Here is a 27,710-nt window from a genome sequence, read left to right as displayed (position 1 = left end):
GCCACGATGGACGCTGATTATTTATGCCAAAAAAGTTGGCCGAGATGTGAGTCGGCATATTACCTGATCTGTATTTCTTCCCCTGGACTGTCTGCGACCGTTGAGAGAGAGAGAGAGAGAGAGAGAGAGCAGGATGGGTGCGTCGGAGTCGGCCCAGAGGCCCGCAGAAGACGAAACGAAGGAATTGGAGACGATGGTGGCGACGACGGGCCGCCTCTCGATGCTTCAGAAGACATTCTCCCGACTCTCCCACTCCCACCATCCTCCTCCTTCCGATGCCATACACGCTGATACCCTCAAGGTTGGTATGTCGGGAAATCCTTTCTTCTTCTTTTTAGTACATGTTGGGAGAAAAGGAAAATTACCCATCTTGTTTGTGTGTGTGTGTAATGGTGGGTTTTGAATTTCCCCAATTATCCATATAAGTTGGGACAATTGCAGCAAGTTTCACAGAGAAAAATCCCTACTTGTCATGATTTTCTAGATAATTGGTTGTATCCAGAAATTCTCTAAAGGTAGAGAAACTCCCGGGGAATTATTCTCTGATGAGCCAAGAACACTCACGCACACACACACACAGAGTTTTCTCCTTGTCGGCAATTATTTTACGCGACTTAATTTTTTTTCTTTTTATTTACGTTTTAATGGATTGTCTCGTTCACGATCTATCATTTTTCCTGCGTTTGTTCCCATTTTTTTGTGCCAACTCTTGTATATGCATTTCCATCCATTTTTTTTGGAAATTATCTCTAACTTGGTTCAAGCTGGTTTGAATCATATTACCGTCTGTAAAACCCACAGGATTGCTTCAGCATTCGTTACAAGAAGCTCGAGTCGATATCACCGATACATGATCGCTTTCTGAATTTGTTGGACAATATAAGCCAAGCCATTGTTGACCTATTTTTCGCCTCTGAAAATGGTCAAGTTTCATGGGTAGAGTTTCTGAGAGGCTATATTAAGTGCTGTGGAAGGGTTGCAGCGTCAGAATCCCTTTGTAATTTGTACAAGTTGTACGCAGAGGCAAGCATGAAAGCAGGCATGCCTTTAAAGTTGGAGTTCGATTATGATTCTGTAGATCACAGGATCAGTGGGTGTTTTGCCTTAAGCAATGTGCTTATGCTTTTATGGGTTTGTTGGATCATGATGCACGATTCAAAGATTCCAAAGGCGGAGGAGGGTACATTGGTTCTTCCGGAATTAAATCATTTGTTATGGTCGGCCGTGTTGTCGTGCAATGAAATTGGGTCTGAACTTAAAAATGTAGATTGGGATAATCTTGATTGGTCGCAGCAGGTTTCCGCTGACAAGCTTCATAAATGGGCATTGACAGTGGTCCCTGTGCTTTCAAATTGCTTCACCCAGTATATGAATGAGAGAATGCAAGCTGCAAGCTCAACTGTGCAGGTAGAATGCTTCTTCTGTGTTAACTATCTTGTGTTGTTTTCTTGGTATTCTGGTTTGTCAAGCCTTGAGCACAATTATCATTTACAATTGGATATTTCTTAGTGTTTATCTGCATTTGTACATTGGAAGTAGAAATAGTGAATTATTTGAATTTAATGTTGTTCTGAAGTCTAAACACTAAGAGGAAAAAATGTGCATCTAGTGAGTACTTTGATTTACCATTATTCATGTCTGACTTATTCATCACACTTTTTTGGGTATCTATAGATGTTGTATGTTACATGCTTATTTGTTCCTCCACAAAAAAAAAAAAATAAAATAAAATATATATATATATATATATATATATATATATATATATATATATATATATATATATATATATATATATATATATATATAGTGTGTGTGTGTGTGTGTGTGTGTGTGTGTGTGTTTCATTTAGGGTTTGTGTAGCTGCATGAACTTATCTAGAGAAGTGGACAATAATATGTCATATTTCATTGTGGTGAGCCATGAAAACTTCCATGTTATCGCATTTTTTAAATAACTGTGTGCGTCCAAAGTTCCTTTTAATGTAAACCCGTTTAACTTGGATACATTAGGTGCATTTTTGAATAAAAGGCTGCACGTATTATGAGCTATGCTTTTTCTTTTCTTTGTTCTATCTTTTCAACCTCCACACATAACCAAGAACAGACTTTTGCTTCTTTGTTAATTCACTACCAAAAAAGGAGAGCCCAACCTTTTCTCTTCTAAGAACAAAATAGGATGTCCTAAGTTGCATGTTTAACAATAGTAAGTTGCAGTGCTACATAGACTCGTCAAATTTTGGAGTTAGCAATTGACATTTGTTGTTGGGTGTAACAGACTGTCTCAGAACCTTGCACTCAATCAGCTGGTGATTGCTTTGCTAAAGAGGAACCAGATGTGTATCTGCTGACATGCGGACGGGCCTGGGCTGTATCTCTTACTTTAAGGAACTTCTCTAGCGAAGAGCTAATAGAGGCATGTGTTTCTGGAAGAAGCTTTGGAACATCTGAAAACCTTCTCTACCGGTTTGTAATATCTTCTTTGTAGCTTTTAAAAAATTGATAATATCTTTGTTGTGCAGATTTGTTGATAGAGGTTTGTCACCATCGACCTATTTAAGGACCTGGATGTTGGAAGCTATGCTTTCCCAAATAACTGAAAAAACATAGTGGAAACCTAATATGATGCATTATTTCTTGCTATGCTTGCATGTAATAGCTTATATCGAGGAAGACTGGCTTGATAGTTGATGCTTGAATTCTCTCAGACTAAATATGTTCAAGTGCATCACTGATAATGGTTTGAGAGAGAGAGAGAGAGAGAGATGTAAGGAAATGAAGTCCATAATTGAATCTTCAAATGATGCTCACAACCAATCTCACAAAAGAACCATGAATGTTCACAAATAGCATACATTCACAAGAACTACTAGGGTTCATACACCAAACTCAAAAAGAGTGCAAAGCAAATGGAAATAAAAAAGACTTTGATTCAAGTGGGAGAAAACCACACTCAAGAATACAAAATAAGAGGGGAGAATCCCCTATTTATAATACAAGAGAATGAGAGGGAAGAGGGAGTCGTTGGGAGCCCAACGGCTCACTCTTTATGCTTTTTGACTTTGGTCAAAAAGCACAAAGGCTAAAAAAAGTCTAAAAAGAAACTAAAAAAGTAATTATCCTAACCCTAACTAGACTATGTAACTAAACAAAAAAAAATTACATATGAGGGATGCATTACATATGAGATAAGCTATGAGATTACAAATGATAGTTTTCTTTTAACACTCCCCCTCAAACTTACGGTTGAATAACCGAAAGTTTGTCCAAGAGAAGGTGAAATCGAGGAGTTGCGAGAGGGTTGGTAAAGAAATCTGCCAGTTGATATTCTAAGGAAACGTATTGAAGATGATGCAACCTTCACGCATTTTGCCGAAAGCAGTGAAGGCACAACCACGAGATGCAGTCTTCAGCCCTCACGTTTCCAGATGGTGGCTGTGAAAGGTAATACCCACACGATTGTACACTGAACAGGCTGGAGTAATAATGCCCAACCATGACGGCGAGGCTGGATTCCTTTTATTTCAATCTCAATAACAATGAACAAGGTACTTAATAAAATGAAAGGTAAAGACAAATACTGACAGTAACAGGGAAACAAAGAAAATGGCTGAAAAAAAAGGAATGCTGCTGAAAAGAAACTGCGGTTATTCTTTAAAGAAAGGTCCCCTCACGCAACCCTAGACAGGGTTTTTAAAGCTGATCACCGGATCCGGGTCTGGATCCGGACCCGAGACCATTTCAATTTGGAACCGGGTCTTCCCTCTTCTGGAATAGGTGCGTATTACATCCCTGCATCGAGTCCCCTCACCTGTGATCGGATCCTGTTGCTGAATCCAATTGTCTATTCCCTGTAATGGGTCGGGTTCCCTGACCGTGCCAGGGTCGCGCGGTTCAACCTGCTCTGGTACAGCCTGCTCTGCATCATTCTCCCCTGGTTGGGAAGAAGTCGGCTCTGACGACTTGTCCCCACAGTAAGCATATAGATCAGACACATTGAAAATTAGAGAAATGTTCCAAGCTTCGGGCAATTCAAGGAGGTAGGCATTCAGACCCAATCGTCGGAGGACCTTGAAGGGGCCATATTTCTTAGGGCTCAGTTTACTATAAGTACCGACTGGGAAACACTCTGGACGTAGGTAAACCCAAACTAACTGATCGACTTGAAACTGGATGTCGCGACGACCTTGGTCAACGAAAGCTTTGTACGCTTCGTAACTCTCAACAAGTTTGGCTTGGACTTGCCTATGTATATCATGCATGTATTCAACTGCATCAAAGGCGTCTGGGGCTGGGTCGGGGAGACTGGACACTGGAGCTAGATCTACGACATGAGTGGGCGACCGACTATAAACAACTTGAAAAGAAGATTTGCCCGTAGATCTGTTAATGGAGCTGTTATATGCAAACTCGGCTTGAGGCAAAACTAGGTCCCAGGTTTTGATATTTTCCCCCACTAAACTCTGTAACAAGTTTCCTAAGGTGCGGTTCACAACTTTGGTTTGGCCATCGGTTTGAGGGTGATACGTGCTACTGAACTGAAGTTTGGTCTTCAATAAAGCCCATAACGATTTTCAAAAATGGCTCATAAAGCACGTGTCACGATTGGAGGTGATCGTGCGGGGTAACCCATGGAAGCGGGCGACGTCTTTGAAGTAATAGGAAGTTACTAATGAGGCGTCAGTGGTTCGCTTACACGGGACAAAAATAGCCATTTTGGAGAACCGGTCAACAACGACTAAAATTGAATCAAAACGACGTGGAGTTCTGGAAAGGCCCACGATAAAATCCATGGACACGTGCACCCACGATCGCTCAGGGATGGGTAACGGAGTATATAGACCACTATTCTGACGATGACCCTTAGACACTTGACACACATGACAACCTTCAGTGAACTTGACAACATCTTTGCGCATTTTGGTCCAGAAGTATCGTTCATCTAACAGAGCGAACGTCTTATCATGTCCAAAATGCCCAACTAACCCTCCCTCATGTAATTCGGAAATCAACTAAAGCCTAAGCGAGAAATCAGACACACATAACTTGTTCCCACGAAAGAGGTAACCATTATGAATACTAAAACGGTGGTTGATAGTGTGATCTGAGGAGATCCACCCTTCCCAGACTTGCTGGAAATCAGGGTCCGTCGGGTATAACTCCTTGCACTGCTCGAACCCAATGACCTACTGACATGGTCATCAGAAGACTATTTTTCTACTAAGAGCGTCAACCACCTTGTTCAGAGTACCCGATTGATGACGAATCGTGAAGGTGTACTCTTGCAAGAAGCTGACCCATTTGGCATGACAAACACTTAGCTTCTTCTGACTATTCAGGTACTTCAACGCCTCATGATCCGTGTACAAGACAAACTCCTTATAAATGAGATAATGCCTCCAATAACGAAGGGCTTGTATAACGGCATAGAACTCAACATCATAAGTGGAATATTGGCACCTGGCCTGAGTCAGCTTCTCACTAAAGAAAGCAACAGGTCGGCGGTTCTGACTCAAGACGGCCCCAATTCCCACTTTAGAGGCATCGCACTCAACCTCAAAGACTGCATTGAAATCAGGAAAAGCTAAGATAGGGGCACTAGTCATTCTTTCTTTGATGATCGTAAAGGTTTTTCCCGTGGCAGGAGTCCAATGGAAACTAGTACCTTTTAGGCATTCTGTGATAGGGGCCATGAGGGTACTGAAATTTCGCACAAAACGACGGTAGAAAGTAGCTAACCCGTGGAAACTACGGATCTCTCCAATAGTCTTTGGGGTAGGCCAATCTACGATCGCACGGACCTTCGCAGGATCGACTTTAACTCCATCGGAAGACACTATAAAACCCATAAATACGACACTGGACGTCATGAACTCACACTTTTTTGCATTGACATACAGTTTTTCTCTCCTCAAAATTTCTAAGACCTGACACAGGTGACTCAAATGATCGGACAAAGACGAACTATAAATCAAACTATCATCAAAATAGACAACGATAAACTTCCCTATACATGGACGCAACACTTGGGTCATCATGTTCATGAAAGTACTTGGGGCATTAGATAACCCAAATGACATGACTAACCACTCATACAACCCATCACGTGTTTTAAATGTCGTTTTCCACTCATCCTCCTCTCGTATACGAATCTGGTGATACCCGTTTTTTAAATCTATTTTGGAGAAAATGGAGGCACCAGATAACATATCAAACATATCATCCAAACGGGGAATGGGAAAACGGTATTTGACCGTGATGCGATTGATCGCACGACTATCAACACACATGCGCATGGACCCATCTTTCTTTGGAGTGAGCAGGGCGGGTACTGCATAAGGGCTAACACTCTCGCGAATAAATCCCTTTTGCAGTAACTCTTGGACCTGCCGCAATAACTCAGCATGCTCGGATGGGTTCATGCGATATGCGGGGAGGTTGGGGAGGCTCGATCCCGACACAAAATCAATGGCGTGCTGGACTACCCTCGTTGAAGGTAACCCATCAGGCAGGTCATCCGGCATAATGTCGCGAAACTCCTCTATAAGAGGGGCAACGTCCGCGGGAATGGACACAGACGAACTCATCAACCGTTTTGCCACTAGGGCATAACAATAGCCATCTTCCTGACAATGGTTCAAGAAGGGCCGATACGATAGGCCCGCAAGCCTGGGGACTCGCTCAGGCTTATCCACGGTGGAAAAACTTGTCTCCTTGATAGGGAGAAGGACAATCTTATGACCCTTAAAAAGGAAGGAATATGTGTTCTTGCGCCCATCGTGAGTGATTTTGTGATCAAACTGTCAAGGACGTCCCAACAGAATATGACACACTCATGGAGGCTACATCACACCACACCTCATGTAACGCCCCAAAAATCTAGGACTTGTAACTTTTAGAATAGTTTAGAAAGCTTTGAAATCATACAATAATCAGAGTTTAAATAGTACTTCAGCGGAAAATGATATTTTTAAAACCACAAGTCAATGGACCTTGAGCGCATTACAGCGTAAACTTTCCTTTGCCGAAATCCGCACAACTATTGAAATCAAATGGTTTTGAAATGCAATTTCAATGATGGAGAATTTGTTTGTTGAAACTGAGAAGAAGTTTACTAAAACAGCTTTAGTAACTCAAGGTTTAATAAAAAGAGAAATTTTGGAATACCCTTTATACCAAATTTACCAACATGTCCTTAGGAGCGAAACGTTAGGGAAAAAGCTCTATCTTGATCTCATCATGCCATCGTGCCATCGCAGACTGTATTACCTATCCAAAACATGCCCATAAAATGAGTCAGTTTCACTAAAAACTGGTAGGTGCACAGACAGGACAATATAGAACATAATTAAGCAGAATAATTTAATATGTCAAGTAGACAGACAATTAAATAGCAATTTGCTTTCAGCAGAGTCATAGAGCAAACTATCATGAGCACAATGCTAAAATTATTACAAGCATTTTACTGGCACAAGTAGGCTAACTACTACAAGCAAAGAACTGCATAAGAAATTTAACTAGCAAAATACAATATTTCATCAATCACACACACAATTCCATAAGTATTGAACCGGTGGTACACCATAACTTTCATACGCGTATAACTCAACAAATTGTGTAATCGGATTTAAATTATGTTTCGATATTAACTGGCCAAGTGGGTACGCACAAGGCACGACTCTATAAACAGCCTAGACTGATCCGGGGGTTTATTATGCTATGTATTTTATGATAACCCGGATAGCTGACTGAGTCCGCACCTAAGGGGACGGTCGGTGACCAAGAGAGAAATCCCCAAAGCAGCATAAACAATGGATGCATCCCAAACATGGAGAGCTACCACCTAGGATAATTATGGTAGTCTCATTCCCCTAACTCCGATGACTGGGGAAGCCGAGTCTTTTGCTCGTAACTGCCATTAATGGCCTGTCCATCTAAGTTTTGTACCTTTCTGTCTTCTCTCATGACAGGAGTCAGCGATTCGAATGAGTACATCAGGGGTAGTTAACTGAAGACCCATTCTACATACTCTGGTCTTTCGACCAACTCGAGTATCTTGCCGGTGAAGGCGAAAACATCACTTATTTAGGTGATCACAACATTTTGTTATTTGCACTCATCGAGGTTGCCACAACCTACTCATCAAATCATCGCAACGTAAGAAGACGTACTTGTCAAAAAGTACGGTCGTACTTGTCAAAAGTACGACTACGATGAAAGGGAAATGGTTCCACAAAAGAAACCCCAACAGATATTATCTGCAAAAGAATTAATACAACACAGCCTGGCAAGATAAGTCTTGAATTCACTTCAACAACATTTTTCATATTTCATGATGCAAGGTCATCTAGGATCTCTCGTCCGATCAACAAAGTACTTAACATGTTGTGCATGTCTAAAAGTACGCTATACTGAACCAGGGAGGTGTGTGGGCTTCTCAAAAGGAACACCCAACACACAACTTCATAACGATCCAAAGAATATAGGAGTGCTCATTTGGCACGATTCATCCTTAAAAGCCATAATGCCATATTAAGTCATTCACGCAAGGCACAACACTAACAATCTAGCATCCAAAATTTATCTTAGTATCGACATGATTCGCACGACATACGACACTAGATTGATAAATGAAGAATGGGCCCTTCAACAGAACCCCACTCATTCATATGCTCATGCCTCTGATCGGGGTTATTCGAATTGGGTCGTAACTCGAATCGGGGTTATAAAATATTTCTCCCAAGTGTGCGGACTTGGGAGGACTCAAATGTAACTTCGAAATCCTGCGAGGCTTAAAACTTAATTTTGCAAAAGCTGTGCAATTTGAAGAGAACCGGGTTCGCAGGAGGAAACCCTCTCTTAAAGAACTGCAATGCACAAGTACAACTTCTAGTGTTTTGAAAATAACTGAATCAGGATAGGCACAAGATTTCATTTATGTAAGTACATATTTACCATAAATGTGAGCATATGCAAGTTATAACATGACGACAAGCAACTCTCAACTTGCGATGCCGCACATCAAGCGAAAAACACATAAGTAACACACGAAGTGCCAAACCATACCTTGACCACTTAGATAGCCAAACACATAAGGTCAATAGTAATACATGAGACACGAAGTCGTACCTCACTCAAAGGAAATATGCAGGCAGAAATGTATACAAGCAAACAAGGGCATATGTATTTCAAAAAGTACGAAACCACACCTCAAATTCGTAAACAACTACGCAAAATAATAATCGAAGAATGAAATTGTACATCAACCCATAGGAACGTACAAGCAAGTATATATATAAGCAATTAAGGGCATAAGTCTTGCAAAAAGTGTGAAACCACCTTCAACAGATAAGCAAATACGCAAATTAATACTCGAAGAGTAAAATCGTAACTCGACTCATAAACATGCAGACAAGAATAATAAGCCACGCAAAAGCAATATAAATCTAAGTACAACTAGCATAGACATTTTAATTATTTCAACTTAATTAGATCTATTGCCCCTTGTGCGACGTTACCCTACCTTGGGATGTCGTGCAGCTGCGTACGCCTACGCGTGAGGATAATACGAGGGTCGACCCGCGGAGCACGATCGGGACCTGTTGCGTAAATATGCAAGAGTGTTAAATATTCAATTTTGCTAATATAATTAATGGTGCGACTGAGGCATTGGTAGAATTAGGCGACAGGGGGACCTCGGCCCCTTCCTGATCGAACAACAAATGGCAGGAGCCTCGGCCCCTACCCAACAACAGCTGACGGGGAGTAAAACCCTGATTGTTGATGACAGCGAGGCGGCAGGGGACAAGCCCCTGCCGACGACACTAAGGCGGCAGGGGGCTAGCCCCTGCCGACAGCAGCGAATCGACAGGGGGGACAGCCTTTGACGATAGCAACGAAGCGGCAGGGGGAATAGCCCCTGCCATCGGCAGCGAATCGACAGGGGGGACAGCCCCTGCCGATAGCAACGAAGCGGCAGGGGTCGCACCCCTGCCGACGACAACGAATCGGCAGGGGTCGAGCCCCTGCCGACGACGGCGAATCGGCAGGGGTCGAGCCCCTGCCGACGGCAGCAGATCGGCAGGGGTCGAGCCCCTGTCGACACCGGCGAATCGGCAAGGGTGGAGCCCCTTTCCGTCAGCACAGAAGCGGCAGGGGTCACGCCCCTGCCGACATCACCGAGGTGGCAGGGGGCTAGCCCCTACTAAAGAGAGAGGAATCGGGGCGGTAGGAGCCATCAACCTCCTGCCGACCCCTACGCAGGTCATGGTAGAGGGGAAGGTGATAGGGAGACGACCGACCTCCTGTCGGTCGCCCGATCTCCCACAAGGAAGAGAAAGGGGGTCCGCAGGGGCCATTGGCCCCTGCCGGCACTCCGACGCACCCCAAAAGAGAGAAGGGGACGACAGGGGCCCTGTAGGCCCCCTATCGGGTCTCCGATGGGCACAGAGGGAGGTGGGATGGCGCGGCATGGGCCGTGCGCCGCCTGCCGGCGTCCTGCCGAGGTGACAGAGAGAGATGGGAGGGGGAGGAGGAGAAGGTGGAGACTGCATACCTGGAAGGAGATCGACGACGGCGGCGGTCGGCGGCGTGCGCAGGGAAGGAGGAGAAGGTCGCGTGAGGGGAGCGAGGAGCTTCGAGAGGGAGGTGTGCCTCCCCTCGCCCTCCTACGCTGCTCTTAAAGGCTCAGGGGGGGGGGGGGGCGATCTTCGGGGAAACCCTAAAAGGGTTTCCCTAAACCTGTCGAGGGAGGTGGAGCTGCGCGGGTGAGGTGCGGCGCATAGGGGGGGTTTTGTTTTTTAAACAAAACCTCTCCTGCGTCGGGTTTTAAAAACCCGAACGAGGGCGGGCCCGGGTCGGGTCCAGACCCGACCTGGCCCAGGTCCGATTTTTTTTTTCGAAAACGCGGGTTTCACACCTCATTGCTGTAATGCTCCCCCTTGGAGAATCGAACTAAACAACACTGGGTGTTGGGAACCTCGTTTCCTTTCTTGAACCACGCCATCTTATATGGTTGAGACAATTTCTCGGTTTTCAGGTTCGAGGTAGATACAACGCTCTCGGACACCATATTCTCACAAGCACCAGTGTCGATAATAACATCACACGCGTGACCCTCACAGTTGCACCGAGTTCTAAAAATGTTGTTTCTCAACCATTTTGCAAGGGTCGACTCGCGGGGTGCGGTCAAAACATGACGGATGAACAATAAATTTTTGACATTGCCGTCGAACTCTACGATTCTCCTCTCATCCTCATCCTCGATCGAAGATTCACTCTCACTCTCTGATGCTGATTCTACAATACCTTCAACAAGATGGGTGTTCTTGCTCACAGTGGGGCACTTAGACGCGACATGTCCTAACTCTTGACACCTAAAACAACGAATGGTCGACTCATTAGGTTTGGCTTTAGACCGGGTATGGAAGGCTTGTCCTGATTTTGTTATGTTTGCTAAAGTCTGCTCTAAGCTTTGGGTCCTCTTTTCTAGGGGAGCTTGCTGTTAAAATATGTTGTACATATATATATTTATATATATAGATCACGACACATACACATATATATATTAATTATATATATGTCTATGTGTCTATCTACATATATAAATATATATATATTTATATCTTTTGTAAATAGACCCATATAGGGGTAAAACAGTCTTTTTACTTCTTATCGCATATTGTAATTTTTCTCCTTTTTCTTTATTTCCTTTTTTTCTTTCTTTTTTATTTTTCTTTATTCTTTTTCTTTTCCACCTTGGAATGGGCCCCACCTAGGAGGACGTTGGAGCATCCAACGGTCATATTTATGACCGTTGGAAGGGCTCCAACGCCCCTCTAGGAGCCCTTCCAAGGCCTCCTCTTTTGTCTATAAATAAAGGGGTTTCTCCCCATTGTAAAGCATGCTTCTTTGAAGCCTTTTGAGTGGAATATATATTTTTCCTCTTCTTTTGGGTGCCTTACCACTTTAAGTGGTTGAGTTGTTCTTTTGCCCATTAGTGGCTATTTGTGTATGTGTGTGCTCTCTTGTTTTGCTCTTGGAGACTTCATCCGGCACTTCATTACATGGTATCAGAGCCTTGGTTGATAAAGCTTCATCGGATCTTCTTTTGACAAGTAATATCCTTCTCTTTCGTGCATTTATATTCCTCTTCTACAAATGGCCAACAAGGATGCAAAAATCGACCTCTCATTCAAATTGGATGGGACCAATTATCGCATGTGGGCGGCCGCTATGGAAAACAATCTCAAAGGTAAAAAACTTTGGGGTTATGTATGTGGAACCATTCCGGAACCACAATTGAAGTTGACTAAGTTTGAAGGTAATGAGGAAAAAGCTTTGAACGAAGAGGAAAAAGAGAAGGCTATTCTTGATTACTCTTCTAAATTAGAAGATTGGGAAAGTGAGCATGCTAAAATTTTAGCATGGTTCATGAACAATGTTGAATTAAAGATTTGTGCAAATCTCGCCAAATTCAAGAAGGCTAATGAAGCTTGGTTCTTTATGAAAGGCATGTACACTCAAAGAGACCTTGCTAGGCATTTCTTTCTACAAGAAAAGGTAAGAGCTACCAAACAAGGTGATATGAGTATTAGGGACTACTATAGTGCCCTATCTTCTTTATGGGATGAACTTGTCCTTCTCGAACCCCAATGGGAAGGTAGTGCTATTGCTATGAGGCAAGAGCAAATGGAAAAAGAAAGATTTTTCCAATTTATTCATGGGCTTCGCCCCGAATTTGAGCAACTTAGAGGATCCCTTCTCCATAGGGCCTCTACTCCTCTAAGTGATATTTTGGCCGACTTATGTCAAGAAGAGACTCGTTTGACATTAAAACGAGATGTTGATGAAGTTCATGCCGTATCTAGACCCGGCAACAATGTAAGGCCATACAAACCACCTCATTTTTTAAAAAATAATGGTGGTGGAGGAAGGAAAATCATTTGCCATAATTGTAATGAACCGGGCCATATTCGTCCGGATTGCCCAAGATTTAAAAAGAAGGTGGCCTCCGTTGGTGAAGCTCCTCCAAATGAAGATTCAAAGAAAGATGGTGACATAAAAGAGTCTCTTGCTCATCTTACTGAAACTCTTCAACAATTCATGAAGATGAGCTCCTCTCAGTTTTCCTCTACACCATCCACTTCCGGCGCCGCTATCTCCTCCTTCCCAGGTATGACCTCTTGGATTCTTGATTCGGGTGCCTCCTTTCATATGACTCCGAATGCATCACTCTTATAAAAAACAAGTCTCAACAAATTTAAATCTTTTGTCTCCACTGCCGATGGAACATCCTTGGATGTTGAAGGCATTGGGAATCTTGAGAAAACTTATAATGAAAACAAAGAATTTTTTGTTCCCAAAATTCGAATTATTCCAAAACTTAATTTAAATCTATTTTCCGTTTCCCAAATTACCGATTTTGAATGTAATGTCACTTTTTCACCTACCCATTGCTATGTGCAGGATCTCCGGTCCGGGAAGCGGATTGGGCAAGGCCATAGAAGAGGGGATCTTTATTATATGGATTTTTTGTCATTGCCAACCAAATCATTTTGTAATCATGTTCAATCCAAAGATATTGAGACTTGGCATAAAAGACTTGGACATCCTAGTGTTTCTAAATTGTATCTCTTTCCTTTTTTGGAAAAATTTTGTAATACAAATACATTCACATGCAATGATTGTATCCTTGGAAAAATTCATTCGCTTCCGTATTCTCATAGTAATTTTGTGTCAAAAAGACCTTTTGAACTTGTGCATTCCGATGTATGGGGACCGGCACCCGTTCTGTCCAAGGGAGGCTACTCCTACTATGTTAGTTTTGTTGATGACTTTACTAGATATACATGGGTATACATTATTAAAAACAAATCCGATGTCTTTAATAATTTTAAAGAATTTCATATTCTTATTCAAAACCAATTTCAAAACAATATAGCTATATTTAGATCCGACTCTGGAGGAGAATACATGTCTAAAGATTTTCAAAATTATTTCAAAACAAATGGAATTTTACATCAACGATCTTGTTCTAAAACCCCACAACAAAATGGTCTTGCGGAAAGAAAACATAGACATTTAATTGAAACTACAAGAACACTTCTTGTTTCTAAAAATGTTCCTAAAAACTTTTGGGCCGAAGCTCTTCTTACCGCAACATATTTAATCAATCGTATGCCCTCTGCTTCTTTAAAAAATGTATCGCCTTTTGAAAAATTATTCAAAATTACTCCAGATTTTAATAGATTAAGGATATTCGGATGTAAATGTTTTGTGCTTGTTCAAGGACAAGATAAACTATCACCTAAAGCTATTGAATGTGCATTCATTGGATATGGTGAAAATCAAAAAGGTTATAGATGCTATGACACTCGAAATAATAAACTCTATATATCAAGAAATGTAAACTTTCTTGAAGAACAAAATGGATTTGATATTCACACATCTAGAGAAAACCTTGACTATTCCTTCCTATTTGATCTTGCTCCTAGAATTGAAACACCAGATGCAAGTACTTGCGATAATACTTGTGATGGCATCTCCCATCATAATGATATACTCCAACATGGTAATGATTCTCAAGTTGAGAATCTTAATGAAATGAATGTTTATACCCGGCGGTCAGGAATTGAACATCAACCTGCTCTTGAAAGATATTCTCAAGATCTCTCATTAGAAGAACCTATTAATGCACCTAGGAGATCTTCTCGTAATAGTAAACCTCCACAAAAATTTGTATCTTATGAATCTTTCTCACCTAATTATAGGGCTTGTCTCATGTTAATTCATTCATATCATGAGCCTACTTCCTTTAAAGAAGCTAAAGATCATCCACATTGGATTGAAGCAATGAAAGTTGAATTAGAGGCTCTTAACAAAGCTCAAACTTGGAGTATTATTCCCCAACCATTAGGAAAAAAGGCAATTGGGTGTAGATGGGTATATAAAGTTAAAACCAAGTGTGATGGATCTCTTGAAAGATTCAAAGCTCGTTTGGTTGCAAAAGGCTATGCCCAAGAATATGGAATTGATTATGAGGAAACCTTTGCTCCCGTAGCTAGGATGACTAGTGTGCGAACTTTAATTGCCTTAGCCTCCATTAAACAATGGCCTATATATCAACTTGACGTTAAAAATGCTTTTTTAAATGAAAATTTATATGAAGAAGTGCTTATGGATCCTCCGCCAGGTCTTGAAATTGGTAAAAGAAATATTCTAAAGTTAAATAAAGCTCTCTATGGTCTTAAACAAGCACCTAAAGCTTGGTATGATCTTTTTAGCAAAGTAGTTCTTGATAATGGTTTCTCCTCATGTTATACTGATACTGCTTTATTTGTTAAAAAATCTAATGATCACATTACAATTCTGTTATTATATGTTGATGACATGATTATCACAGGTAATGATAAGAGAGGTATTAACCTTATTAAGAATATTCTCAAAGAAAATTTTGATATGTCTGATCTTGGTTATCTAAGATATTTTTTAGGTATTGAAGTTGCATACTCTCCCAAAGGGTATGTCCTCTCTCAGATGAAGCTTGCCTCCGACATTATTGACAGGTCTGGACTGACTGATGACAAGAAGGTGGAGACGCCAGAAATAATCACTGCCAAGATGAGAGCCAGTGATGGCACTCCTTTAGCTGATCCCACACCTTATCGTCAATTGATTGGGTCGCTCACATACTTATCCATCACTAGGCCCGATATTTCTCATGCAGTTCATAGTGCAAGTCAATTTCAGACTGCTCCCTCCACCATTCACATGGCTGCTGTCATGAGAATTATCAGATATTTGAAAGGCACCATAACAAAAGGATTATTCTTACCCTCTTACTTTACTTGCTTATACTGACTCTGATTGGGGTGGTAACCCCGATGATCGTATTTCTACCACAGGGTATTGTGTGTTTCTTGGAGAGTCACTTATCTCTTGGAGGTGTAAGAAGCAACAGAAAGTTTCACTCTCTTCTACTGAAGCAGAGTATCGTGCGATGGCCACTACCACCACCGAGATCGTATGGTTAAGAAGTTTGCTTAAAGATATGGGAGTCTCATTCTCAACTCCCTCAAAGCTGTGCTGCGACAACAAGAGCTCTATCTACATTGCCAGCAATCACACCTTTCATGAAAGAACAAAGCACATTGAGATGGATTGCCATTATGTTCGTGATGAGTTCCTACGAGGCACCATTCAATTGCCTTATGTTCCAACCGAGTACCAGTTGGCGGACTTCTTCACCAAAGCTTTGCCATCGCCTCGTTTCTTCTTTCTCCTTAGCAAACTCTCGGTGATCTCACCGTGTGTTTGAGGGGGGGTGTTAAAATATGTTGTACATATATATATTTATATATATAGATCACGACACATACACATATATATATTAATTATATATATGTCTATGTGTCTATCTACATATATAAATATATATATATTTATATCTTTTGTAAATAGACCCATATAGGGGTAAAACAGTCTTTTTACTTCTTATCGCATATTGTAATTTTTCTCCTTTTTCTTTATTTCCTTTTTTTCTTTCTTTTTTATTTTTCTTTATTCTTTTTCTTTTCCACCTTGGAATGGGCCCCACCTAGGAGGACGTTGGAGCATCCAACGGTCATATTTATGACCGTTGGAAGGGCTCCAACGCCCCTCTAGGAGCCCTTCCAAGGCCTCCTCTTTTGTCTATAAATAAAGGGGTTTCTCCCCATTGTAAAGCATGCTTCTTTGAAGCCTTTTGAGTGGAATATATATTTTTCCTCTTCTTTTGGGTGCCTTACCACTTTAAGTGGTTGAGTTGTTCTTTTGCCCATTAGTGGCTATTTGTGTATGTGTGTGCTCTCTTGTTTTGCTCTTGGAGACTTCATCCGGCACTTCATTACACTTGCTACCCTGGTTGGGAAACTCGACTTAGGTCGACTGGATGGTTCACTACGGGAGGTTCTATATTCCTGCCTCTTTTTCAGCTTTTCCTCGACATTCATGGCATAATTGTTTGCCTGATCTAATGTCTCAACTATGATACAACTAAAGTCATCAGAAATAGCAGGACAGAGACCAAAAACGTACCTTGGGACCTGCTGGCGGGCAGTTTCCTCGATCTGCACACGTAGGGAAAGATGATGGAACTCAACAGTGTATTTCGCCACAGTTCGGGTGCCTTGACGCAGGGTCAGATACTCCTTGTAGGCTCTCTCGGCGTGATCTGAAGGCACGAATTTTGACTGCATCAATCTCTGCATCTCCTCCCACGACTGTACGCGCTCGAGTCCCTGTCGCTCTCTCGACCGCTGCAACTCTACCCACCATGTCTGGGCTAGGCCTCTCAACCGAGTAGACGCTAGAGAGACACGACGGTGTGGTAGTCGAAAAAGAACTGCACGACATAAGACCAGTCGAAGAACTGCTCCGCAAACTCCGGAAGATCCAGCTTCACCCCATAAGTGGAGGGGTGCTCAGGTGCTCTATGCTGACGAGCCTCCACCATTCCTGCAGGATAACCGTTCCAGAAAGCATCGTCGTCCCATACTGCTTTATCGCCCTCTGTGCGGTACTGCTCGCCTAGATGCTGGTGCTGACGAACTCTACCGATGGGTGGTCGGCGCTTAGGACGCACCGGTCCCTGCTGATTCTGCCTTGGTCTGGCTTGCCCGTGGGCGGGAACCATCTGCGGCCGGCGTTGGGGCACCAGGATGACGAGAAGTCCAGGGTAAGGTGGATGGGTCTGGTGGGTCTCGGGTCCTAGGTGGGTAGGGATGTCATAACATGGGTTTGGGTTAGGATACTGGTGTTGGATCGAATACTGTATTGGACTCTGGATCAGGGTTGGGTTGATAGGTTGGTTCGGGTACAGGGTCTGGTTGATATATTGTTGGGTTGATTCGCCCGATGGGATGTGGATCGGGTCTATTCCTAAACTACTCGTCGGACCCAGATATGGATAGGTTAGACCGATGATCGAGTTGTGGGGATAAGAGGCTTGGTTTGAACTCGATCCACGATCCATATGATTATGGGTCTGGTTTTGACCCGGCTCAAATCCAAACTAGAGCTCCGTTCGGGTCCGATATGGGTTTGGGTCGACATTGGATCCATTTTGGGGATAAAAAATAACGTGTTGGATCTGGTTCGGGGCAGCCCGCGAACCGGACCCAACTAGGTAGGTCGGGTGAAAGGGTTCTAGACCCAGACCCGCTCCCTGAGACCCAACGGATGGTCCCAGCGAACCGAGCCTGTCCTGCTGAAGTGAAGATTGGACCGAACCCTCTTGGGTTCGACCCAATCAAAAGGGGCTCACCTGTTCCCGCTTGCGGGTGTGCTGCCACAGGGCCTCCCCACACGGGGTCCGGAGGGAAAGGTGAGTCCTTCCCGGGTCGGGTCGACGCGCCCGGGCCTGCAATAGGGCCCAACGTGCCGCTGGGGTCCTGCAGACCAGGCCCGACTTGCGACTGGCCCACAGGGAGGCGTGGCCTGGACTGGGGCACACCTGTGTGCTGTGGAGTTCCAGCCAGGGGTCCCGAACAGGCCTGGCGGGTGCCCATAGTTACCAGATCAGGGTGGAAAGGGGGTACCGGGTGCGCACCAGTGACAAGGTCTGGCTGAAAGGGGGTCGGCTGGCCTGTTCCTGCGCACAGGGCATTCACTCGATCTGCTGCACCGTCAATCGGGTCCACTCCCAGTCTTGGTAGCGGAATTGCATATTGGTCCAATGGTGACTCAAGAGCGACGAGTCGTTTGTCGATCCCGTCCACACGTTTTGATATACCCGCGACCTCTTTGCTGACGCGCTGAAGATTCTCTTGAATTTTAGTCACCATGTCCAGCACTCGCAGCACCGGATCCTCAACGTTGGGTTCCTCTCGCTCCTTGCCACTTGCCGGATCAACCCTCGTTTCTTGAGACATCACGCTCGAGGGAGGGGAGCCCTAGGCTCTGATACCAATTTGATGCAGCCTTCACGCGTTTTGCCGAAGGCAGTGAAGGCACAACCACGAGATGCAGTCTTCAGCCCTCACGTTTCCAGATGGTGGCTGTGAAAGGTAATACCCACACGATTGTACACTGAACAGGCTGGAGTAATAATGCCCAACCATGACGGCGAGGCTGGATTCCTTTTATTTCAATCTCAATAACAATGAACAAGGTACTTAATAAAATGAAAGGTAAAGACAAATACTGACAGTAACAGGGAAACAAAGAAAATGGCTGAAAAAAAAGGAATGCTGTTGAAAAGAAACTGCGGTTATTCTTCAAAGAAAGGTCCCCTCACGCAACCCTAGACAGGTTTTTTAAAGCTGATCACCGGATCCAGGTCTCGGGTCTGGATCCGGACCCGAGACCATTTCAATTTGGAACCGGGTCTTCCCTCTTCTGGAATAGGTGCGTATTACATCCCTGCATCGAGTCCCCTCACCTGTGATCGGATCCTGTTGCTGAATCCAATTGTCTATTCCCTGTAATGGGTCGGGTTCCCTGACCGTGCCAGGGTCGCGCGGTTCAACCTGCTCTGGTACAGCCTGCTCTGCATCAGAAGATCAATGGTGTTGTCTAAGAATTCCTCTCATATGTAGTGACAATCCATCTCGATATGCTTAGTTCGTTCATAGAATGTTCGGTTGCTGGTAATGTAAATAGAACTTTTGTTGTCACAGCACAGTCGTGATGCTCCTGTACACATAACTCTCATGTCTTGAAGCAATCGCCTTAGCCAAACTACTTTCATGATGGTTGTAGTCATGGTTCTGTACTCAGCTTCTGTTGATGAAAGAGAGATCATTTGTTGCTTCTTGCACCTCCATTAAATCAAATATTCACCTAGAAACACAAAAAAACCGGTAGTTGAGTGTCAATCATTAGGATCACCTCCCAAATCTGCATCAGTATAAGCAGTTAATTCTAACGAGGACGAATCAGATAAAAAAACTCCTCTAAAGATAAAAGTTTTAATGTATCTAATAATGCGTAAAACAGCTCCCATATGAACAGTAGTAGGCGCATGCTGGAATTGACTTGCGGTGTGGACAGCATGTGCAATGTCGGGTCTGGTAATAAAGAGATAAGACAGCGCCCCGACAAGTTGTCTGTAAGGTGTAGGATTTTCCAGTGGCTCTCCCTCATCAATCTTTATTTTGATGTTCACCACTTCAGGAATGTCAACCTGTTTTTCATCAGAGATACCAGACCTGTCAATAATATCCAAGGCAAATTTAGACTGAGTTAACAAATAACCTCTAGAGGAATAAGCAACTTCTATACCAAGAAAAAATTTTAAGAATCTCAAATCACTCATTTCGAAATGTGTTTTGAGAAATTTTTTAATGTTGTTAACTCCCTGTTTATCACTTCCTGTGATGATTATGTCGTCCACATAAAGAATAATAATAATAATACCTGTATTAGGATTCTTAACAAATAAAGTTGTGTCAGTAAGACAAGATTGAAAACCAAAATCAAGCATAATTTGACTGAATTTGTTATACCACGCCTTTGGGGCTTGCTTAAGGCCATACAAAGCTTTATGTAAACGAAGAGCTTTCCCTTGAGAGATCTCAATGCCAGGAGGTGGTTCCATATATACTTCCTCAGCTAGGCTTCTATTGAGAAAAACATTTTTTACATCCATCTGGTATATATGTCATTTCTTTACAGAGACAAGAGCAATTAATATCCTAACTGTGGTCATTCTGGCGACTGGTGCGAAGGTTTTTTCATAGTCTATTTCATATTCTTGAGAATAGCCTTTGGCAACTAGTCGGGCTTTAAACCTCTCAAGAGTACCATCACTCTTGGTCTTAACTTTGTATACCCATCAGCATCCTATGAGCTTTTTACCTGGCGGAATATCTTGAATAGATCACGTATTTGCCTTTTCTAATGCATTTAACTCTGTTGTCATAGCTTCGACCCATTCAGTGTATTAAAGCGATGTAAGCTTGATGTTTTGGTGAGAAAGACTCATAGGATACAAATTTTATAGGAACCTTTGACACCCTAGATGATCTCCTGGTTACTATTTCATCTTGTGCTTTAGTATATTTTTCTAGAGCACAAGGTTGTTCAGAGTTGCCCCGTCTGGAGTATTGAATACAACCTTGATTATCATGAGATGATTCAGTACTTACTATGTCATTTTAATCTTCTAGATCAATATCTCCTTCATGATCTTTGGAGCTAAGTCCAATAGGAAAGAGTACTCATCTATTTCTCTAGAGTTTTTGACTTAAAAAAAACTTTCTTTTTCAAGAAAAGATACATTCCTTGACACATATAACTTTCTAGTTTTGAGATCAAAACATCTATAACCTTTTTGATGGTTTGCGTCGCCAAGAAATGCACACGGAATAGCACTAAGAGAGAGCTTGCCATTTTTGTTAGAGAAAACAAAATATTTACACCCAGATACCCTTAATCTTGAATAATCTGGGATTTGTTTGAAAAGTTTTTCAATAGGAGATATATTGTTTAGCGAATAGAGTAGTTTCGGCCCAAAATTTTTTTGGTACTTTGTGAGTAATGAGTAGAGTTCTTGTTGTTTCTATAACATACCTATGCTTTCTTTCTGCTAAACCATTTTGTTGTGGAGTATAGGGACATGACCTTTGATGTGTAATTCCATGTAAATTCAAATAGTCTTTAAATTCTTTTGATAAGTACTCTCCTCCTGAATCAGTGCGAAAAATGGAAATATCATCTTTAAACTGATTTTTAACTAAGTTGTGAAATATTTGAAAGTGTAAGAAAACCTCAGACTTATGTTTGAGAAAATAAATCCAAGCATGCCTTGTAAAGTCATCTACGAAGATGACATAATATGTAAAACCTCCTTCGGATATGATAGGTGCAGGCCCCATACATCCGAATGAACTAACTCAAGTGGTCGAGAAGAGACAAAATTTCTTTCTTGAAAGGGTAATTTCTTCATTTTTTCAAGAATGCATTCTTCACATTTAAAGGTCTCAAAATTATAAAAATGTTTCATCTTTGGAAAAAAATGAATCTTGGATATACTAGGATGGTCAAGTTTCTTGTGCCATGGATCCAAGTCCTTTTTTTTAACATTACAACATAAATCATTCTTGGAAATTTCCAAAAAATTCATGTAATATAGGTCTCCTTCTCTATGGCCTTCCCCAATCAGCTTCCCTGACTGGTGATCCTGCACTCGACAACCACGAGAGGAGAAGGAAACGTTATATCCATGGTCAAATAATTGATAAACAGATAAGAGATTGAGGTTTAGCTTAGGGATATATCTAATTTTTGGAATGTAAAAACCTTTTGGGTCTTTGAAATTATTTTCAAAATTCTCTATTCCTTTGATTTCAAGTGATGTCCCATCAGCGGTAAAAATATTTGACTCATTTGAGTTATGACATTCAGATAATATGTTTATATTTGGTGTCATGTGAAAGGAGGCACCTGAATCAAGAAGCCAAGGAGATTTACCTGGATCAGAAGTGCTAACGGAAGAGACTGTGGCTCCAGCTGATGAAGATGCTCCCTTGAGTAGTGGTTGAAGTGCCTCCACCAATTGAGCTAAAGACATACTTCCAATGGAAGATTCATTTGATTCTTGTGGAGGTCCGACAGAGGTAACCTTTTTCTCATAAGGTCTCTTCAATTTTGGATAATGAGTTTTCACATGTCCTGGTTCACGACAATAATAACAAATAATTTTTCTTTTCTCAGATTCATTTTCATGCCTTTCATCATTTGTACTTCTGTAGTTTGGGGGTTTGTATGTTCGAACATGATTTCCTAGTCTGGATACGGCAAGAACCGAGTCATCATCACACTTAGTAATTCTACTCTTCTATGGTGTCTTCTATCGAAGGCACCTTCCCTCGATGAAGAAGAATGAACTTAGTAGATTCGAACTCAAGTCTTAATCCGTTAATAAATTGAAAAAAGTGCTCCGCATTTATTTGGTTTTGGCGGAGTTCTATATCTTGTGGGCAATGCCACTTCGGTTCAAGAAGTGCCAACTCTTCCCATAACTTCGATAAGCCATTATAGTATTATCTAATATTTTTGTCTCCTTGAACCATATTTCTAACTTTGATTTGTAAGTTGCACACATGTGCAATATCTTTAAGAGAATACATTCTCTTAAGATAATCCCAAGCATCATTGGCATGCTCAAATTTTGCAAGGCTTGAGTATTTCTTGATGTTCACACTAGATATGAGCTAAGACATAATCTTGGCATGTCCTATTCTCTATTCTTTCTATTTTTTTTCGTAAGTTGTTATAGCTTTAATTTTTTTTACTTCCGTGAGAGGAATTTCTCTCTCCTTCTATCTTTGTGAGAATTAGTGTATTCCGATGGATCCCAAAACTCATATGTTCGAGGAGAAGTCTGAATATGTGGATAGTACCAGTTTCAGATCCTTGGTGGGTAAGTTGTTATATGTGACTGTTACTAGACCTGACATTTCATTAGCCGTGAGTAAAATCAGTCAATTCATGGATAAACCTACCAAAGTTTACTGGGATGCAGCTATGATGGTTCTTAGGTACTTAAAGTCATCTCCTGGTAAAGGACTGTTGTTTAAACAAAATTTCTCCTTAGACGTTGTTGCTTACACTGACGCAGATTATGCGGGGTCTATTGAAGATAGAAAGTCAACAATGGGATTTTGTGTTTTTGTGGGAGGAAATCTTGTTACCTAGAGGAGTAAGAAACAAACTGTTGTAGCCAAGTCGAGTGCTGAATCGGAATACCGAGCTATGACTTAGACAACAACTGAAATTATGTGGGTAAAATCAGTCTTGACTGACCTTTAGGTGAAAGTATCCCTACCTATGTCGATGGTGTGTGACAATAGGGCTGCTACATATATTGCCAACAACCCAGTTTTTCATGAAAGGACCAAACATATTGAAGTTGACTGTCACTACGTACGTGACCTGGTTCAGGCTGATTATATTTGCACAGATCATGTATCCTCCGAAGATCAAGTAGCTGATGTCTTCACCAAGGCTCTAGCGAGACCTAGTTTCTCTCATTGCTGTGACAAGCTGAGCATGATTGATATCTATGCTCTACTTGAGGGGAAGTGTTAAGATTAGTCGACCATCTGAAGCTTCTTTTATTCTTAAAGTTGTTTTTTAGTATTTTATATATAATGAGGGACCCATATGTAATTTTCTTTTTAGACTAACCTCTATTTAAACTAGAGGAGATTAGCCCTAATGAATTAACAACTTTCCCTCTCTCTGCCGACCTCTCTCTCTCTATATATATCTCTGCCTCGGTTCCTGTGTGCTCCATTAAAGTTTCAACAGGTTCCAAATCGGTCCCATCCACTAATCCCCACAAGCCCTTTCCCCATATAAGATGCTTCATGATAGAAGCCCATGTAACATAGTTTGAGTCGTTTAGTTTGATGGGCTTAATAGTGACATTGTCGTTGTCATCCATTTTACAAGTATTGAGAAAAGAAATGACTAGGAGAAGAGTAAAGAAGAATATGGAAAAAGAGAGGACCAAAGGCAATGTTACTCCACCAGGGATGATGTGCACAAGAATTCTTCCAATCTCCCAAGCTTTCATATGATCACCACTTGTAAATAACTTCACCTCTTTTTTTCAAAAAAGAAATTGCGAATGACACGTTTTCCAATTCACCAAGAAACCTTAGCTTGATCACTCCAATGGCTTTGATACTATGTAAGGAAATGAAGTCCACAATTGAATCTTCAAATGATGCTCACAACCAATCTCACAAAAGAACCATGAAGGTTCACAAATAAATACACTCACAAGAACCACTAGGGTTCATACACCAAACTCAAAAAGAGTGCAAAGCAAATGGAAATAAAAAAGACTTTGATTCAAGTGGGAGAAAACCACACTCAAGAATACAAAATAAGAGGGAAGAATCCCCTATTTATAATACAAGAGAATGAGAGGGAAGAGGGAGTCGTTGGGCCAATGGCTCTATTAAGAGCTATTGGGAGTCCAACGGCTCACTCTTCTTTGTGGTCAAAAAGCACAAAGGCTAAAAAAGTCTAAAAAGAAACTAAAAAAGTAATTATCCTAACCCTAACTAGACTATGTAACTAAACTAAAAAAGATTACATATGAGGGATGTATTACATATGAGATAAGCTATGAGATTACAAATGAGATTACAAATGATAGTTTTCTTTTAACGAGAGAGAGAGAGAGAGAGAGAGAGAGAGAGAGAGAGAGAGAGAGAGATGCATGATGTAGTTCAGAGAATGCCACTTTAGTTTCCGGCTTAATTGGTGAGGCAACTGCCTTAGGAATGCTAAGGGTGTTAGATGTCTAATAAAACTAACCAGCAAGTACCATATTTGAGGGCGCTGGCAAGTTTCTACTTTCCACCCATGGGGCTGCATGATGTAGTTCAGAGAATGTCACTTATGTTAGTTTCCGGCTTAATTGGTGAGGCAACTGCCTTAGTAATGCTAAAGGTGTTAGAAGCCTAATAAAACTATCCAGCAAGTACCATATTTTGAGGGCGCTGGCAAGTTTCCACTTTCCACCCATGGTTAGGCTTGAAACTTATCAGAGGCATGTTGTCCTTGCTAAGTGGCACCAACTTCACTAATTTCCAGCCTCATCTTGGCCAGATAATACTAAATTGCTAGTGCATATCAGATGCCTCTCTCTCTCTCTCAGTGTACATGGTTGCAACATATTGTGTCACATTGGTTGAGTTATGATGTTTTTGGAACTTTGTTAGACTTTTTTGGGAATTTCTTTTTGGCTTACAGAAACATAATTATAGATTGCAATAATGTTGTGGTCTGCAGATTTCTGTCAAATTTGTTAATGTTTTGTAAAGCTATGACAGATTGATTAAGATTTTGTAAATTGGTAACATCTTCTTCATTATAACTTTGTTCATAAAGTCACTGGACATAGATTTGACTGCAATTATGACGGGCTGGATTTAGACTTTCTTAGCAGTTCCAATTGTGCTTTCCAAGGGCCTGCAAATAGTGTATCATAATATGAATTATGATAGTGTATCATAATATGAATTATGATGTGGCTCAGTTGAAATGACATTAATTTTGGTGCATATCTAAATTTTCATTTTACGTTTGTCTATGTGCATGTATTTATGTTGTGTCACTATGCTGAATATCATATTCTGTAACATGAGAAATTTCAGGTCTTCTGTGCATGGGAAGGGGATAAACAGATTTTGGTCCAATGTTGAAGGTTATCAAGGGCCATTGCTGATGCTGATGCTGATAGCTGCAGGTACCTCAGATACTCATGGAGATCATGTGAGTTTAAGGCGATGCATTATTGGTGTACTTGTTCAGCAGGGTTTTGAAAATAGAGATGTATACTATGGAAGTGCAGGATTTCTTTTTGCCTTGCATCCAGCTTTCCGCGTGTTTGGTTGGAGAGGTACATATTCAGATTTTTATTTTTTATCCCTCTTGTTGATGACATGTTCTCAGCGACTGAGCAAAGTCTTTAATGGCTGAACAGGTAAAGATAAGAACTTTGTTTACAGCCATCTGCGCCCTACTGGGAGAGTGTATCAAGCAAATCCAAAGCCTGTTGGAATTGGATTCGGGGGAAGTATTGGCAACGAGAGAGTATTTCTTGATGAAGATTTTGTTCATATTACTGTTCGACATCATGCAGCAGATAAAACCTATCAACCAGGCTCTATTGTGCCTGATCAGGTCTATTTTTCAATTCCCTAATAAATCAAAATTTTAATTATGTTTCCTTTGTGAAATGATGTCTCACATTCGACCTATCTGAAAATATTGTTAAAAAGTTTTGCAACAATTCTTGATTTCTTACCGATATTGTTAACATTGAATGTCACCTGCATCTTTAGCTACTGGAAACTTATGTTACTCAGAAGTTTTATTACCTTATCAGGGATATGGTGCTTGGCTGAATAAAAGACATTGTTGCTTTGGCTTAGTGCATTTTCATATATTGAGCATATCTCAAACTCCACCACAATTATGTGATACCATGGAAACCTGCAGGGTTTTCTGGCTGTTGAAGCATCAGTCATTGAGGTAGAAGTATGGGGCTTAGGAGGTAAATCTGCAAAGCAAGGTCAAGATGCTTATAAGAAAAGAGAAGTACTTTTTACCGAGCAGAGACGCAAGGTTGGTCTTTGAAACCCATTTTTCATTGTCCTACTCGGTCATGATGTGGCTTCCTTCTTGCAGTATTGAAATTGCTTTTTATTGATTAGGCCTTTAAGATTCTCATTTGCAACTCTGTTGGACAGGTTGATCTGAAGACTTTTTCAAACTGGGAAGATTCTCCTGAGAAGATGTTGATGGATATGGTTTCTGATCCCAACAAAGTCCAACGCGAAGATCGCTAGCACCCTTTTGATCAACCCTCTGCATGAATTGCAAGTTTGAAGTTTTGGGCTTTAATTTTGGAATTAAGTCAGCATGGATACATCTCGTGAAGGTTGACTTGGTAAATGGCTTGTAGATTCATATCAGGTGAGGCAAGCTGCAAATCCGTAGCCATTTTGATGGTTTTCAATAACTGTCTTTAGTGGCAATGCGTAAGACTGCAAAGCTGGAAACTACAGAAAATTTAAGGGCCACAGTGACAAAGTGTACTCTATGCTTGCAGCTGTTAAGATCAGAGAGATTGTATGTGTGACCTATCGGGTTAGGAAGTACATCCCAGACACTCTTTGATATGGATAAATATTTTGGAGCTGTAAA

The 27,710-nt window shown here is 41.5% G+C and overlaps 1 protein-coding gene across 1 annotated transcript; it reads left to right on the top strand.

Moving 5' to 3' along the window:
- On the top strand, positions 1 to 27,710 carry LOC149818095 (TLD-domain containing nucleolar protein). The gene is made up of 7 exons (XM_089985614.1): positions 1 to 301; positions 802 to 1,407; positions 2,278 to 2,465; positions 26,156 to 26,400; positions 26,485 to 26,684; positions 27,003 to 27,128; positions 27,254 to 27,710. Exons 1-7 carry the CDS (start codon positions 134 to 136, stop codon positions 27,350 to 27,352), a joined length of 1,632 nt encoding a protein of 543 aa, XP_089841740.1. The 5' UTR covers positions 1 to 133; the 3' UTR covers positions 27,353 to 27,710.

This window comes from Nuphar pumila, chromosome 13, assembly GCF_984573655.1.
Source record: "Nuphar pumila chromosome 13, dmNupPumi1.hap1.1, whole genome shotgun sequence".
NCBI lineage: Eukaryota > Viridiplantae > Streptophyta > Magnoliopsida > Nymphaeales > Nymphaeaceae > Nuphar > Nuphar pumila.
This window is presented reverse-complemented; position numbering and strand designations above follow the sequence as displayed.